Source organism: Thamnophis sirtalis, unplaced genomic scaffold (genome assembly GCF_051295495.1).
Source record: "Thamnophis sirtalis isolate CommonGarterSnake01/CBP01778 unplaced genomic scaffold, rThaSir2_p1.2 scaffold_4, whole genome shotgun sequence".
In the NCBI taxonomy this organism is placed as follows: Eukaryota; Metazoa; Chordata; class Lepidosauria; order Squamata; family Natricidae; genus Thamnophis; species Thamnophis sirtalis.
Window position 1 is genome coordinate 4,611,061 of NW_028261384.1, and position 16,811 is coordinate 4,627,871.

At 43.7% G+C, this 16,811-nt stretch overlaps 2 protein-coding genes across 2 annotated transcripts in view; one reads left to right on the forward strand and one right to left on the reverse strand.

Annotated features, from left to right (window-relative positions):
- Positions 1–3,002: 3,002 nt before the first annotated feature.
- CYP8B1 (cytochrome P450 family 8 subfamily B member 1) lies at positions 3,003–4,891 on the forward strand. The gene has a single exon (XM_014052986.2). It carries the CDS (start codon positions 3,018–3,020, stop codon positions 4,545–4,547), a length of 1,530 nt encoding a protein of 509 aa, XP_013908461.2. The 5' UTR covers positions 3,003–3,017; the 3' UTR covers positions 4,548–4,891.
- Positions 4,892–13,097: 8,206 nt separating this feature from the next.
- OBSCN (obscurin, cytoskeletal calmodulin and titin-interacting RhoGEF) overlaps positions 13,098–16,811 on the reverse strand; it is a 243,002-nt gene continuing 239,288 nt past the window's right edge. The window contains exons 116-117 of the mRNA XM_087712229.1: positions 16,477–16,626; positions 13,098–13,302 (exon numbers count right to left, since the gene is read on the reverse strand). Of these exons, the coding sequence (XP_087568355.1) occupies positions 13,128–13,302; positions 16,477–16,626 (325 nt within the window). The 3' untranslated portion in view covers positions 13,098–13,127. The remainder of the gene's footprint in view (positions 13,303–16,476; positions 16,627–16,811) is intronic.

The following is a 16,811-nucleotide window of genomic DNA, read 5'->3' on the forward strand; positions in this document are numbered from 1 at the left end:
CCTATTCACACATTCAACCAGGACAACACAAAGAAAGGAAGAAAAAAAAAAAGTCAGTGTCACAAAAGCAAGCAATGAGATTGAAAGACCACTAGGTGGCAGCATCATGCACAGTTTTCTTATGTGTCTTTACTGCCATCTAGTGGATGTTGCAGGTACTGCAAGGCAGGTTAGCAGCCTGATCCCCCCCCCCCCCCCCGGAAAGAAGCAGAGCATAAATGAAGACAGATAGTTGTCGCATTACGACCACAATTGAGCCCCAAATTTCCATTGTTAAGTGAGACATTTGATAAGTGAGTTTCGCCTCTTCAGTTGCTAAGTGAATCACTGCAGTTGTTAAGTCAGCCACACAGCTGTTAAGCGAATCTGGCTTCCCCATTCACTTTGTTTGTCAGAAGGTCGCAAAAGGGGGGTTATGTGACCTTGAGACCACAGCAACGGTCATAAGTATGAACCAAGCATCTGAATTTTGATGCTTCACAGGCTGTCATTATGAAAAATGATTATAAGTCACCTTTTTCAGTGCCGTTGTAGCTTTGAACAGCCACTAAATGAACTACTGTAAGTCGAGAACTAACTAAACCGCATTTTTTAGCAAAAGCATCTTAAAACCTGGTTATGTAATCACAGCTTGCTGCAAACTGCCATCGAGATAACGGGGTTGCTTATCACACAAGGCGCAGTCACACGATCATGAGAGAGGAGGGCAGCCCCCCCCCAAACTCCCGAACTGGGTCTTAAGTGCTTCTGAGGAGGCCCGTTGTAACTTTGAACTGGTCATAAGTCCAGGACTACTTGTATTTGTTATAGGGATGTGGATCATTGCTCTCTTTCTCTCCTTGCTATCTCCTATGTGACCAGCAGGTGGCAGCCCTCCCTAGAAAATCGATTCCATAAATGCATTGTGCATAAATGCACTGCTCCTATAGGCAGTCCTTGACTTATAACCATTCGTTTAGTGACGGTTCAAAGCTACAATGGCACTGAAAAAAGGGATTTGTGACTGCTTTCCCACACTTTTTCAGGCACCCCCATGATCACGTGATCAAAATAAGGACACTTGGCTCATGTTTATATTCATGATGGTTGCAGCGTCCCGAGATTATGAAATCGCCGATTGCAAACTGGCTTCCCTCAAGCAAACTCAATGTGGAAAGTTGGTTTCACTTAACAACCACATGATTCACATGACAACTACAAAGATTTGCTTAACAGCTGTGGGGGAAAATGTCAAAAAAAAAAAACCTGGGTGTGAGTCACTTGACAACTGCCTTGTTTAGCAACAGAAATTCTGGTCCCAGCTGTGGTCGTAACTCAAGGACCGCCTGTAAATTAAATCTATGGTGAAGAATAAGAAATGTGAAATTAATCTGCTTTCTGAAATGATGCAAAACACCGGTGTGGAGATGCCCCTTAAACCAATTGGGTTGATCTTCTGGATCAGTAATTCTCGACCTTGGCAACTTTAAGACCAGTGGACTTCAACTCCCAGAGTTTCCCAATCAGCCATGGGAATTCTGGGAGTTGAAGTTCATACTTCATGAATTAAGTGTGAGAAACCTCCTTGGATTTAGAAAGATTTTTTAAGGCAAAACACTTAAAATCTGTGGGGTACATCTTAAAGGGTGCGCCCCAAAAATATAGAGATTAGGGTCAACTTTGAGGAGATCCACGCATTTTAAAGTTGCCTTTGAAATCATCCCCGGCTTCCCCAAATTAAAAACTCACCCACTCTGGGGTCCTTTCCTCAAACCCTTCTGGGCCGAGCGCCACATTTAACCCCTTTCATTGGATGCATTTTAAAAGTCTAACCGTGTTGAGATAATTCTTTTTTTTTCCTGCAGAGGATTGCTTCAGAGGGTGCAATTCTTGCTCATCTAGATTGCAAGAATCCAAGGGTCACAATCAGTGTGAAATTATTTCTTGCATGGAAGTCGGTTGCCTGAAATGTCTGCAAGATAACAGCGAAGCTCAGAGATCACCAAGCACCCTGCAGTTCTCCTCCTCCTCCTCCTCCTCCTCCTCCTCCTCCTATCTGGAAACGCAATCTCTTATAGCAGTGGTGAAATCTAATTTTTTTGTCCACTGGTTCTGCGGCTTGGTGGAGGTGGGGATCATATGACTGGGTGGGTGTGGCCAACTTCCCCCCCCCCACTTTTTAAAGCATTTTTTTCCCTTTCCTATTCGCCCAAACCAGCAGGGAAAATATGCTTTAAAAAGGAGGGGGGTGGAAGCTTCCCATTATCTCAAGGCTCACAGCTGAGCTGGGCGACCCTCAGAAGCATTTTTTTTTTTAATTTTCCCTGGTTCGCAGAAAATAATCCCTACCAGTTCAGCTGAACCAGGCCAAACCGGGAGGATTTTACCCCTGCCTTATAGCATGGATGAAGTTATCTAGTTGGGTCATGAAATGTCTGTAAGAAACAAACCAAACTCAGAGGCTACCAAAGACCTTACAACCTTCCTTCTCCTCCTCCATAAACGGGGGCAATAATTACAGCTGCCTAAATCTTATTGGTAAACAACCTTTATTTGAACACACACAAGGAAAAAAAAAATGTGTTTCTCCTGTTCCCAATAATTCTGAGATTAGCAGTCTCATGTTCTCTCTCTCTCTCTCCCTTTCTTTTCTTCAGCTGATGGATATTCTCCAAACATTAAAGGATTTTCTTCTCCCTTCTGTTTCTCTCAGGAGTTCTCAACACCCCTGGTTTGCACAGGGGGCAGGAAAACACACGCTCAAATGTAAAATAAACACAGGCACAATGCGCTTCGCAATGCGCTTCCTGCTGGCTAATTAACTTTTTGAGATTTTATGGTGGAAAGCCCATTTATACGGTTGGTTCCCGCCCTCCCTTGTTTTTTTCCCCCTTTCCCCTCATCGTAAGGGTTAACTGAAATTCTTGGGCTTGTTTCATCAACTGAAACTCCTCCCTGGATCACAAAGCGTTCACCTTTCTCCGAAGAGCTTGTATGTTGAAAAGGCAGCTGGCATTGAGCCGCACACACTCATCAAGATGACCTTCTGGGTGGCAGTCGTGGTTGCCTTGGCGGTCGGCCTTTTGGGGCTACTCTACCTGGCGGGCTCCTTCCGCCAAAGACGAGCTAACGAACCCCCTTTGGACAAAGGGCTCATTCCATGGCTGGGGCACGCAGTGTACTTCCGAAACGACAATATGGAATTCCTGAAAACCATGCAGAAGAAACATGGGGACATCTTCACCACCTTGATCGCAGGAAATTATTTCACCTTCTTGATTGACCCCTTTTCCTTCGGCGCCATCGTCAAGGAAGCCCGGAGTAAACTGGACTTTATTTCGTTCGCAGCCGAGCTCGTCCTCAGGGTGTTTCGATTCGAGGCAAACCACGAGTCTCACAAGATCATTGAAGTCTCCAGCGCGAAGCATCTGAAGGGAGAGGGCCTGGTGGTGATGACCCAATCCATGATGGACGCCTTGCAGACCGTCTTATTCCAGTGGCAAGGAACCTCCACAGAAGATCCAAAATCCTGGAAGGAGGACGGCCTGTTCCACTTTTGTTACAACAAGGTCTTCCGAGCTGGGTATCTGGCTTTGTTCGGCATCGAACCAAGCGATAAGCAAAAAGAGAAATCCAAAAAGGAAGATGAGCAGCATACCGAAGATGTCTTCGTCGAATTTCGCAAGTACGACAAGCTCTTCCCGCGCCTCTCATATGCCTTGTTGACCCCGCCGGAGTGGGGCCAAGTGAAGAAGCTCTGGAACTACTTCTGGCAGATGCTTTCAGTGAAGAACGTCTACAAGAAGGACAACATCAGCCGGTGGGTCAGCGACCAGTCTCAACAGCTGGCCGAAAGTGGGGTCTCCGAGGAAATGAGGGACCGGTTCATGTTCCTGCTCCTTTGGGCAGCTCAAGGTAACACCGGCCCAGCTTCCTTCTGGCTCCTGGTGAACCTGATGAAGCACCCAAAAGCCATGGAGGAGGTCAAGAAGGAGATTGAGGAGGTGGTGAAGAAGTCAGGCCAAGACCCAGCCTCCCGCCAGAAGCCCTTCAATGTCACCAAGGAGATGCTGAGCCAAACTCCCATCCTGGACAGCGCCGTAGAGGAGACCCTGAGGTTGGCGACAGCACCGCTGTTGGTCCGGCTGATTTTAGAAGACATGGACCTCAAGCTCCACAATGGGAAGACCTACAAGCTGCGCAAAGGCGACAAAATCTGCCTCTTCCCTTACCTCTCATCCCACATGGACCCCGAAATCCACCAGGACCCCCAGGCCTTCAAGTACGACCGTTTCCTCAGCCAAAATGGCAACAAGAAGGAATTCTTTAAGAACGGTGAGAAGGTAAAGTATTACGCCATGCCCTGGGGCGCTGGGACCTCCATGTGTCCCGGCCGCTACTTCGCCACCAACGAAATCAAGCTTTTCGCCTTTCTGATGCTGGCTTGTTACGATCTGGAGCTGATCAATCAGCAGGAAAAGATCCCGGCCATAAACAAGACCCGCTACGGATTTGGGGTGTTGCAACCCATGAATGATATCCAGTTTAGGTACCGTTGCCGATTCTAAAAGCAGAGGCAGAAATCGTCACAAAATAATCCAAGATAACCAGGGAGATTTCACCGGTGAATTGGTTTGCCTTTATGTTAGGGAATTCAATCTCTCTCTCTCTCTCTCCCTCTCTCCCTCTCTCTCTCTCTCTCTCTCCCTCCCTCCCTCCCTCCCTCCCTCCCTCTCTGTATGTGTGTATGTGTGTTTGTGTGTGTATTAACCACTTCTTTTCCTCTTGCACACTTCGCTTGCACATGGTAATCTAAGATAACCAGGGAGATTTCACCGGTGAATTGGTTTGCCTTTATGTTAGGGAATTCAATCTCTCTCTCTCTCTCTCCCTCTCTCTCTCCCTCCCTCCCTCCCTCCTTCCCTCCCTCCCTCCCTCCCTCTCTGTATGTGTGTATGTGTGTTTGTGTATTAACCACTTCTTTTCCTCTTGCACACTTCGCTTGCACATGGTAATCTAAGATAACCATGGATATTTCACCGGTGAACTGGTTTATCTCTACGTTATGGGATCAGACTCTGTGTGTGTGTGTGTGTGTGTGTGTGTGTGTGTGTGTGTGTGTGTGTGTATGCACATTAACCCCCTTTTCTCCTTTTGCACATTTAGTCTGTTGTGGAAATCACCACATGCATGACACAGTTTGGCTCTTGCTCTCTAGCTGTTAAGGAGAGAGAGAAAATCTCTGGAAAATGGAAAATCCGCGCTAAAGAAAATAAACCGGGGGGGGGGGGGGCTTCCTGAAATTAACCCTCCCAAATTGCTTCTCTTTCCTTCCTTTCCTGTTCAAGTTCAGCTATCAATAATAATAATAATAATAATAATAATAATAATAATAATAATAATAATAATAATAATAATAATAATAATAATAATTCCAAAAGCACTGGAATTACATTTAAAACAGTTAAAAATTGACAAAATCACCATCAGTCAAATGCAAAAAGCCGCACTGCTTGGATCTGCACGCATATTACGAAAATACGTTATGACGTCCTAGGCCCCTGGGTGGGGCCCGACTAGTAACCAATGCCAAATCCGGCGAAACAACTGGCCGCTGTGATACAATTGTATAATAATAATAATAATAATAATAATAATAATATTTTTTTAAGTTCATACAGATCCAGCCTGCTATTGTACACAAAGCGAGGTGTGCCTTCTGTTGATCTGAGGTGCCGAGTGCAATTTGCTGAGGGGCTTTTGAAGACGCAGAGGAATTCCAAATAAGGGATTTTCCCTTTGTGTGTAGCAAAGATATGGGCAGTCCTCAACTTACGACCACCATTGAGCCCCAAATTTTGGTTGCTAAGTGAGACACGTGCTAAGTGAATTTTGCCCCATTTTTTTATGGCCTTTCTTGCCACGCCAGTTAAGCGAATGCCTGCAGGTGTTAAATTAGTGACACGGTTGTTAAGGGACCCTGGCTTCCCCCTTGACTTTGCTTACCAAAAGGGGACTCACGCGACCTTAGGACACAGTGACGGTCGTTAAGTCAGTTGCCAAGCGTCTGGATTTTGATCACCCGACCATGGGAGGTTGCAGGGGTCATAAGTGTGAAGAACGGTCATAAGCTACTTTTTTTTCAATGCCGTCGTAAGTTTGAACAGTCACTAAGTGAGGACTGCCTGTATCCGGCACCAAACTTAATACCTAACTTGTCTCTGCCTCTGATGCCACGAAGAAGGAAAATGCTTTGATAATTTTGATGGGCTGGCTGCTGAAATAAAGCAAGTTTAGCCATGGCACACCCTTGAAAGTAAATCAGGAAGACTGTAATTGTGTGTTTGTGTGTGTGTGTGTGAGGGGGTGTCTATTTGGCAAGTACAAAGAATGCTTATCCACGGGAAATATGCATGTATATGCTTGCAGCAATTATGGGTAGTTAGAAAGTTGCTAAAAGTACCAAGGATTAGACAACTTGAAGACCTCAGCCAAAAGTTAGGAATGGAGATGGTCTTCAGCCGAGGTGGCGCAGTGGTTAGGGTGCAGTACTGCAGGCCACTTCAGCTGACTGTTATCTACAGTTCGGCAGTTCAAATCTTACCGGCTCAGGGTTGACTCAGCCTTCCATCCTTCCGAGGTGGGTAAAATGAGGAGCCGGATTGTTGTTGGGGGCGATATGCTGACTCTGTAAACCGCTTAGAGAGGGCTGAAAGCCCTATGAAGCGGCATATAAGTCTAACTGCTATTGCTATTCAGCAAAGGAATTGTCTATTGGAGAACTCCTGGGGCTTTCATTAGCCAAGGCTTGGGAATGGGAGCGCTATAGATCAATAGAACCAGTGGTAGAATTATGGCTAAAATGTTTGTTAGAGGATCTTTCTTATTATTTCACCTTCTCCCGCCTTCTCCTTTCGTGGAAATGTATAAAGCTTTCTTAATCCTTTGTTCTGGGTTCTCTTGGCCTTTTGAGTAGAAACCCTTTTTCCTTAGAGGACCCCAATAAAAAGCCATCAGAAAACCTGCACCTCCTGTCTGGCGCCCATCATCATTGGCTTCATCAGCACCAGGCTCACACACAAATTGGGGAACAACAATCTAATGGACTTAAACCTGCATTGCCTTGTTTTTATCAGATATATATAGATATAGATATGAAGAAAATCGACCTTTGTCAACGGCAAACATTAACCGAAGTGTCATTTTTGCTGAGTTGGTAAAAACGTGGCAATGAGAAGATTGCAAAATTTGATATATTTTTCCCCAATGAAAAGCTGGTAAATATAACAACGCCTTGTTTTTAAAAGTCAGGTCAAGGGCAGCCAAAAACACGAAGCTTTCTAAATCACTGGAGGTTTTCAAGAAGAGGCTACTCAGCCATTTGTCTGAAACGGCATAGCGTCTGCTGCTTGAGCAGGGGGTTGGACTAGGTGACCTCCGAGGTCCCTTCCGATTCTTATTATTCTGTATTCTGTTTAATGAGGTTGTTTGGGAGATGAAACTCCGATTTGAAGGGATGGAACCAAGCCATCAATTCTGCCTTTATATGGGTAGTCCTCGATTTATGACCGCAACTGAGCCCCAAATTTCCATTGCTGAGTGAGACAGTTGTTAAGTGAGCTTTGCCCCATTTTATGACCTTTTTTTGCCATGGCTGTTAAGTGAATCACTGCAGTTGTGAAGTTAGTCACAAGGTTGTTAAGTGAATCTGGATTCCTGCTTATCAGAAGGTCACCAAAGGGGATCACTTGACACTGTGACCGTCATAAATACGAGTCAGTTGCCAAGCATCTGAATTTTGCTCATGTGACCATGGGGTTGCAATGGTTGTATGTGTGAAAAAAGTCGTAAGTCTCCTTTTTCAGTGTGGTTGTAACTTTAAAAAGTTCCTAAGCGAGTGGTCGTAAGTTGAGGACTACCTGTATATATTTTCCTTCTGTTTCACAATTGTAATAATTATCCTTTTTCCCCATCAGACTTCACTGCACTGGAAATGAGAAACAGAACTGAAAGTGAAACATTTGTTAATTTTTCCCATTTTACAATCTTCCTTTCCATGGTTGTTAAGTGAATCATTGCAGTTGTAACATAAGTAACATGGTTGTTAAGTGAATCTGGCTTCCCCATTGACTTTGCTCATCAGAAGGTCAAAAAAGGTGATCACGTGACCTTGGAACACTGCGACCGTCATAAATGGGAGTCAATTACCATGCATCTGAATTTTGATTATATGATTATAAAGATACTGTAATGGTCGTAAGTGTGAAAAATGGTCAAGTCACTTTTTTCAATGCCATGCATCAAAGACTACCTGTACACCATCCATCTTTCTTTCTTTCTTTCTTTCTTTCTTTCTTTCTTTCTTTCTTTCTTTTCTTCCTCCTTCCCTCCCTTCCTGTTTTTCTTTCTTTCTTTTCTTCCTTCCTTCCTTTCTCTCTATCTTTCTTTCTTGCTTCCTTCCTTCCTTTGTCTTTCTTTCTTTTCTTCCTTCCTTCCTTCCTTCCTTTCTCTCTGTCTTTCTTCCTTCCTTTCTCTCTTTCTTTTTTCCTTCCTTCCTTTCTCTTTGTCTTTCTTTCTTTCTTCCTTTCTCTTTGTCTTTCTTTCTTTTTTTCTTCCTTTCTTTCTTCCTTTCTTCCTTCCTTTCTTCCTTCCTTTCTCTCTGTAATCAGACTTTTTCATGTGAAAAACTATCATAACTAATTTTTTTCAGTGCCGATATAACTTTAAACGGTCACTAAATGAACAGTTGTAACTCAAGGACCTGCATAAATTTTCTTAAGTAAATAAATAAGAGCATTTTTTTCAGCTGAAAAGCAGAAGCTGTTTTGCTATTGAATGCAAGCCATAAAATACATTCCAGGCACTCCTTGACTTACAACCGTTCATTTCGTTACAATGGCACTTCAGGAAGTGACTTACGGCTGGGCCTCAAGACTCATCGCTGACCAAGGTCATGTGATTAAAATTTGGGTGCTTGTCAACCGCCATGTTCTGTATTACGACAGTTGCTGCCTCCTGAGTCCTGAGGTCTCATAATTGTGACCTTCCCCAATTAGCAAAGTCAATGGGAAAAAAACCCAATTTGCTTAACGACCATGTGATTCTCTTAACAACCGCGGGGATTTGCTTTATAACTGTAGCAGAAAAAGTGTACAATTGGGTGCAACTCACTTCAAGTTAGTAACATGGTTATTAAATTAAGTGCTTAGCAAAGGGAATTCCTGTCCTGAATTGTGGTCATAAGTCGGGGACTACCTGTAGAGTGAATTTTGAGACCAAAATGCTCACCAGGTGATCCTGTTATTAATTCTGTAGTGGAAATGCAACATGGATTCACCCCGAAATATTCTCACGCTGATGCCATATATTTTTCCATTTTGCTTTACTTCAAGAAGCAGGTCAGACTAAATGTTCTTTGAGGTCCCTTCAGACCTTGGGATTCTGGGATAGGTTCTGTTTTGCAACCTTCTGAAAAGCGAAGTCCATGGGGAAGTCAGGTTCACTTAGCAACCGAGTGACTAACGTGGTTGCAACTAGTAAATTTTGGATTTCGAGCGTTATAACTTTATCTCCCCAGTGGTGTAATTCTTCAAGGCCAGATTCCAAGAGCCAAGGTGGCGCAGTGGTTAAAATGCAGCACTGCAGGCTACTGCTAGATCAGCAGGTCAGCGGTTCAAATCTCACCGGCTCAGGGTTGACTCAGCCTTCCATCCTTCCAAGGTGGGTAAAATGAGGACCCAGATTGTTGGGGGCAATATGCTGACTCTCTGTAAACCGCTTAGAGAGGCCTGAAAGGCCTATGAAGCGGTATATAAGTCTACTGCTATTGCTATTGCTATTGCTATTGCTTCTCCCCTGCTGTGAATTGGACTGTTCTCCTGGGTGTAAAGGGATGAGGGCGTGTGGTGAAATAACTTTTTCCCTTTTTCGGCACAAGGCAAGCTTTGATTATACTACGGAGTAGGCTACAGCAGCTGCAAGAGGGCATGGAGTTTCCCCTCTTCAGGCTCTCTCCTGGTTCCCTGAAGTGGGATCCAGTTTTCTTCTCCCTCCTGGGATCAAACCGGTGGCAAAGGCTTCCTGACAGGTGACTCTGGGTTCAAGGAAAATAATTAACAAAGCAGCTCCAGGTTCTCGCATGAAAAGCACGTGATTAAGGAAGCCCTTGATTTCCACAGGGCGCAAAAGGCCTTTGAAACCAGATGCTGATTTTAAAAATAAAGTGTTGACTTACTTTCTCTTTCTTTCTTTCTTTCTTTCTTTCTTTCTTTCTTTCTTTCTTTCTTTCTTTCTTTCTTTCTTACTTCTCTTTCCTTCCCTGCACTCTCTTTTCCTCTTGTCACTTTCTCCTTCTTCCTTTCCTTCTTTTTTCTCTCCTTTCCTTCTCTTCTTACCTTTCTGTCTTTCTCTTTTTCTCCTGTCCTTCCTTCTTTCATTCTTCTTCCTTCCTTTCCTTCCCTGCCTTCCCTCTCCTTTCCTCTTCTTGTCACATTCCCTTTGTCTCTTTCTTTCTTCCTTTCCTTCCTTTTTCTCTCCTTTCCTTCTCTTGTCACCTTTCTTTTTCTTTTTCCTTCCTTCCTTCCCTTCCCTGCCTTCTCTCTCCTTTCCTCTTCTTGTCACATTCCCTTTCTCCCTTTCCTCTCCCTTTCCTTCCTTCTTTCTCATCCTCTCCTTTCTTTCTTTCTTCCTTTCTTTTTCTTTCTACCTCTCTACCTCCCTTCATTTTCTCCCATTCTTTTCCCCCTCCCTCCCTCCTTCCCTCCTCTTTCTCTCTTTTCTTTTCTCTGTCACTTCCTCCCTACTTTGTCACATTTGACCAGGCCTTGGTGCAATTGGTGTACCCCAAGAAGGAACGGGGAAAGCCCACCCCCCCTGCTGACCTAGAGCTAACTCCCCCCCACACTTCCTGTGACATCTGTGTGTCTGTCCCCCCCAAGAGACATAATCCAGGAGAATAAACCCTTCACTTCCATTTTCAAAATTCAAACCTCAGTGAACTGTGGATTATTTAAAATAAAAATGAGTTGAGCCTGTGCAGTTGTTTAAGCAAATCATCTTTTTAAAGTCAGTGCTTAGTCATAGTGGAGACCAGGAGGAGTGATTCAAAAGACGTGAACTAACTTTGCTTTTGGCATTCTCAACACAGGTAGTCCTCGACTTACAACAGTTCATTTAGTGACTGTTTGAAGTTACACCGGAAAAAAGTGAATTATGACCGTTTTCACCCTTACGGCCGTTGTAGGCCTCCCCAGGGTCACATGGTCAAAATTCTGATGCTTCGCAACTGATTCATATTTATGACGGTTGCAGTGTCCTGTGGTCACGTGATTCTCTTTTGCGACCCTCCGACAAGCGAAGTCAATGGGGGAAGCTGGATTCACTTAACAACCATGTGCCTAATTTAACCACTGAAATGATTCACTTAACAATGGTGAGAATAAAGGTTGTAAAACAGTGTTTCTCAACCTTGGCCACTTGAAGATGTCCGGACTTCAACTCCTAGAATTCCCCAGCCAGCGAATGCTGGCTGGGGAATTCTGGGAGTTGAAGTCCGGACATCTTCAAGTGACCAAGGTTGAGAAACACTGTTGTAAAATGAGGCAAAATGTGCCTAACAATTGTCTCACTTAGTAATGGAGATTTGGTCTCAAATTTTGGTCATAAGTCGAGGACTCTCTGTACTGAAATGAACAAAGCAACACCAGAGTTACCAGCACTGGCAAAAGCTACAATGAACAATTGCAAGAAAAAATTATTTCGATCACAGTATTTATTTACTGGCGCAGATAAATAGCCAGCCTGTTTTTTAAATAATTGGAAAATCAAAAGTCAACCCAGCGATTTAATGTTTTCTGTCCTACTGGGCTATTATTCTCTTTTTTAAAAAAGTCAATGGGAGGAAGAAAAACTGATTCAGCTATTTGTAAAAGAAAAACGGTCAGAGACAACCCACTCTTCATTGCAAAAGAAGCCATAACCAACTAGTTTTCTTTTATTTATTTGGACGGCAACAAACATCGCACTGGTGGGGGTGAAGGAAAGCCGAAAAGACTATGAAAGGTTTTCTATGATTTCCCTTTTTTTTAAAAAAGAATTCTGTAATTCTTTGAAAAGAACAGCCGGTAGCTTCTCCAAAGGGCTGCATGCAGTTTGGCTGGCTGACAAAAAGCCACCTCTTTATACCTCAGGAGGAGGGTGGTGTCTGGGATGATTTTTGCAGAAAGCTGTCATGATTTCGGTTGAGCTTATGAGTGTTCTTGGTGTAACGACGATTTATCTTCTGAATATTGTGTTATTTTCACCCTGGGGCATTCACATGTGAAAAGCCAGAGCTGTAAGACCTTTGAAACTCATCCAACTGTTAATGAAATCTGATGTTTATCGCAAAGTTTTATTATGTATGTATTGAAGTCTTCTAAGGCAGACTGATTTTCCTTACTAATAAAACGAGCTTTTTATGAACCTCTGAAAGTTACTCCTATCGAACGCAACAGGGGGATGGGGAGGAATAAAGGGAACGAAAGAAAACTGTTCAATTAATTTTTTTAACGCTAACATTGAATAATTATTAAAACTAAAATAAATTAATAAAACCAATGTAATGTATAGCTGTTTTCTTAATTTAGTTTTATTAATTTCATTTGGATTAAATAAATTCTTTAATAAATAATTAACTAACTGAACTAAATTTAGTTTAATAGAACTACCTTTAATTAAATTAAAACAAAAACCGAAATTAAATCTAAATGTTTCTTTTTCTTTCTTTCTTTCTTTCTCCTTTCTTTTTTTGTGTGAAACGCTTGTAAGGTGCGTGGACATTTGCATGCTCAGCTGAGGGGGAACGACGGATAATGTAGCCTCTTCTTCCCCTCCAGCTTTTGCCACTAAAGCCTCTAAAAAAAAAAACCCAGATTCTTCATAAATACTTTCGCCCCCCCCCCACAAATAAATAAATAAACCAGAGATTTCATAAGTTCCTTCTGTGTGTTGCATCCAACTTTGCTTTTGAAACAGATAATCTTTCGGCCAGACTTTCGTTTTCTCCAATCTGTTAATTATCCCAAGTTGTTGGAATAAATAAAACGCATCCGTCTGTGATGGCTGGGGGGGGGGGGGGGCTCTCTTCTCTTCCAAAGTGGCCTGGGTGGCTACACAGCCATCACTCCATACTTTGAACAGAGGAGCGCTCTTTTCCTCTCGCGTTCGGCCACAAAATTTCTCAGCTTGGTGGTGGAGAAAGTCACCGTGGCTTGTTGGTGCTCATCCAAACCGGTCTCCTGGAGCCATGAGGACTGGAGACATTCCGTGGCTGTGGGCCTCCTCCTGGAAGGAGAAAAGGACATTCCCTATCAGAGAAAGCAGGTGGGGAAGGGGAACAAAAATCTTTCTTGTTTTTTTCCAAGGAGGAGGAGGAGGAGAAAGAAGAAGAGATTGGGCAAACATTTGTCTGAAATGGTTTAGGGTCTCCTGCTTGAGCAGGGGGTTGGACTAGAAGACCTCCAGTGTCCCTTCCAACCTTGTTATTAGGGAGGGGGAGGAAGAGGAGAAGGAGGAAGAGGAGGAGGTGCTCTCTGAGCTTGGTGCTTTCTGTGCAGTTGTTTGATAACCCAACTAGGCAACGTCATCAGTTCTAGAAGGGAGGGGGGAGGAAGCTTTCAAGGTCTAGGACAAGAAAAAGCAAAGATGAATTATCTAGAGAGGATTCTCCATCCTAGACGTTAAACTTAAACTTAACTTGGACTTCATCTTACACAACCATCGCAGCTGTTGATGGGAATAGAAGAGGGGCCCACTTTAACAGAAAAACAGAATTGGAGGGGACCTTGGAGGTCTTCTAGTCCAACCTTCTGTTCAAGCAAGAGACCCTAGAACAAATGGTTGTAAAACCTCCAGTGATGGGGAACCCGCAACTTCTGGAGGGAAGCTCTTCCACGGCTTGATTGTTCTCCCTGTCAGGAAATTCCTCCTTAGTTGCTTCTCTCCTTGATTAGTTTCCACCCATCACTTCCTGTCCTGCCCTCAGGTGCTTTGGGGAATAGCCGGACTCCCTCCTCTTTGGGGCAGTCCTTCAAACATTAGAGTGCCTGATAACTGTTTTGAGTTACAGGCATTTTTTATTAATGCTTTGAGTTCCTTTGAAATAAGGAAGCACAAATGCCAGTATGGACCACCCAGAGGGAAAACCTGTGCAAAAACTGTAAACTTGAACAAGCTCATTATAATATGGCCAACACACCTCCTGAATATACAGTGTTTCCCCCCCAAAATAAGACAGGGTCTTATTTTCTTTTGACCCCCGAAATAAGCGCTTGGCCTTGTTTTCAGCGAGGTCTTATTATTTTTGGGGTGCAGGAGGCGTTGCAATATTTTCAGGGAAGGTTTATTTTAGCGCATGAGCTCAAAAGCCCCGATTGGGCTTATTATCCAGGGAGGTCTTATTTTCGGGGAAACAGGGTAGGTAGTCCTTAATTTACAGCCATTCATTTAGTCACCATTGAACATTACAAAAAAAACACGCTTTGGGCCCATTTTTTACACTTACAACCGTAGCAGCATATCTGGTCAAAACTTGGACACTTGGCAACTGATTCATACTTATGATGGTTGCAATGTCCCAGAATCATGTTATCCTATTTTGTGACCTTTTGACAGGAATCCAGATTCACTGAACAACCGTGAGATTAAACTAACAACTGCAGAGATTCACAACTGTGGCAAGAAACGTTGAATCCAGGTAGCAAGCACCTCTTTGGGAATCTGTCAGAACTTCAAAACATCCACTAAGCAATCAGTCATTAAGTGAGAACTACCTGTAAGCCCAAACAACCTCTCACTGCATTTGGCTGTTGATACTGAGGGAGGTGATTTATAGGTAGTCCTCAACTTACAACAGTTCATTTAGTGGCTGTTCAACATTACAACCACACTAAAAAACACTTATGACTGTTTTTCACACATATGACCATTGCAGCATCCCCCTGGTCAGGTGATCAAAATTCAACCGACTCATACTTATGACCATCACTGTGTCCCAAGGTCACCTGATTCCCCTTTGGTGACCTTCCGACAAGGAAAGTCAAGGAAGAAGCCAGGTTCACTTAACAACTGTGTCACTAATTTAACAACTGCAATGATTCACTTAACAACGGTGGCAAGAAAGGTCATAATATAGGGCAAAATTCACTTTAAAAGTCTTTCACTTTAGCAACCAAAATTTTGGGCTCAATTGTAGTTGTAAATTGAGGACTCCCTGCACTTATTTATTTTATTGTCAACAAGTACAAGGAAACAAGTAGGAAAAACACATGAAAAAACGGCACAAATAAATGGGTATAAATAAGCAAAACATAGCAATAAGCACATAAAAAGAGGAGATATAAATGGGACAGTGGGACAGGGATAGTAGGCACGCTGGTGCACTTATGCACGCCCCCTTTAAGGACCTCTTAAGGTCCACGATGTAAGGTAAAAGAGCCGAGGTGGCGCAGTGGTTAGAGTGCAGTACTGCAGCCACTTCAGCTGACTGTAATCTGCAGTTCAGCGGTTCTAATCTCACCGGCTCAAGGTTGACTCAGCCTTCCATCCTTCCGAAGTGGGTGAAATGAGGACCCAGACTGTGGGGGCGATATGCTGACTCTGTAAACCACTTAGAGAGGGCTGAAAGCCCTATGAAGCGGCATATAAGTCTAACTGCTATTGCTATAATGCTATAAAAGATACGGGGGGGAGGTTAGAGGAACTAACAACAGGATCAGGCAGAGTGCTCCACACGTTTACTACTCTCTTGCTGAAATCGTTTTTCCTGCAATCAAGATTAGAGCAGATTGCATTTAGTTTGTATCTTTATCGATAAAGTCCTTGTGTTATTGCGACTGAAGTAAAATTAGTCATTAACAGGTAGGACCTTGTGGCAGATTATCTTGCCCACTAAGCTCAGGTTGGAACGTAGATGGCATAGTTCAAGGTTACCCAGGCCTAAAATTTCGAGCCTGGTGATATAGGGAATTTTATTACGAGCCGAGGGGTTCGAGTCCTCTTCTTGTAAAATGCCTCTGCAGAGCCGAGGTGGCGCAGTGGTTAAATGCAGCACTGCAGGCTACTTCATCTGACTGCAGTTCTGCAGTTCGGCTGTTCAAATCTCACCGGCTCAAGGGTTGACTCAGCCTTCCATCCTTCCGAGGTGGGTAAAATGAGGACCCGGATTGTTGTTGGGGGCGATATGCTGACTCTGTAAACCGCTTAGAGAGGGCTGAAAGCCCTATGAAGCGGTATATAAGTCTAACTGCTATTGCTATTGCTAACCTCTCTAATGCTCTACTGTCCGAAACACACTGTGGGTTGAAGCAGGCGAGCAGTATTCAAGGATAGGTCTGGCAAAGGTTTTGTATGCCCTAGTTAGCAGCATGGCAGAAGTTAGTTGAGATGATCTGGGGTAGAAAAAATATATCTGTAACATGTGAAAGAGGAACCCTTGGGGATCAAATGGATGGTTCTCACCATGGATTCAAGGACAGCGTGCTTTGGAGGAAGTTGATGGCTCCCCCTGAAAGACCAGCATAACATTTGTTGAATCGTATCTTGTCCCTCTTGACCAGCCTTCCGAAGTCACAGGCTCCCTCGGAGCTGATGGGATATTCGGCGCTCAGCCTGGAAAGGGGAGAGAAAGAAACAGTTTTGGTTTGGCCAAGAGAAAACCGTCTTTGTAGCTCGGAGTTCAAATTTGGGGTCCTCGTTGCTTTCCGAGGTCGGTCATTTTCTTGCAGACATTTCATGATCCAACAATGTAACATCATCCGTGGTCCAAGAAAGGGGAGGTTGCGGAGAGAAGGAGG

Coding starts and splice junctions, on each gene's coding strand:
- CYP8B1 (XM_014052986.2), top strand. CDS start 3,018: ATGACCTTCTGGGTGGCAGTCGTGGTTGCCTTGGCGGTCGGCCTTTTG.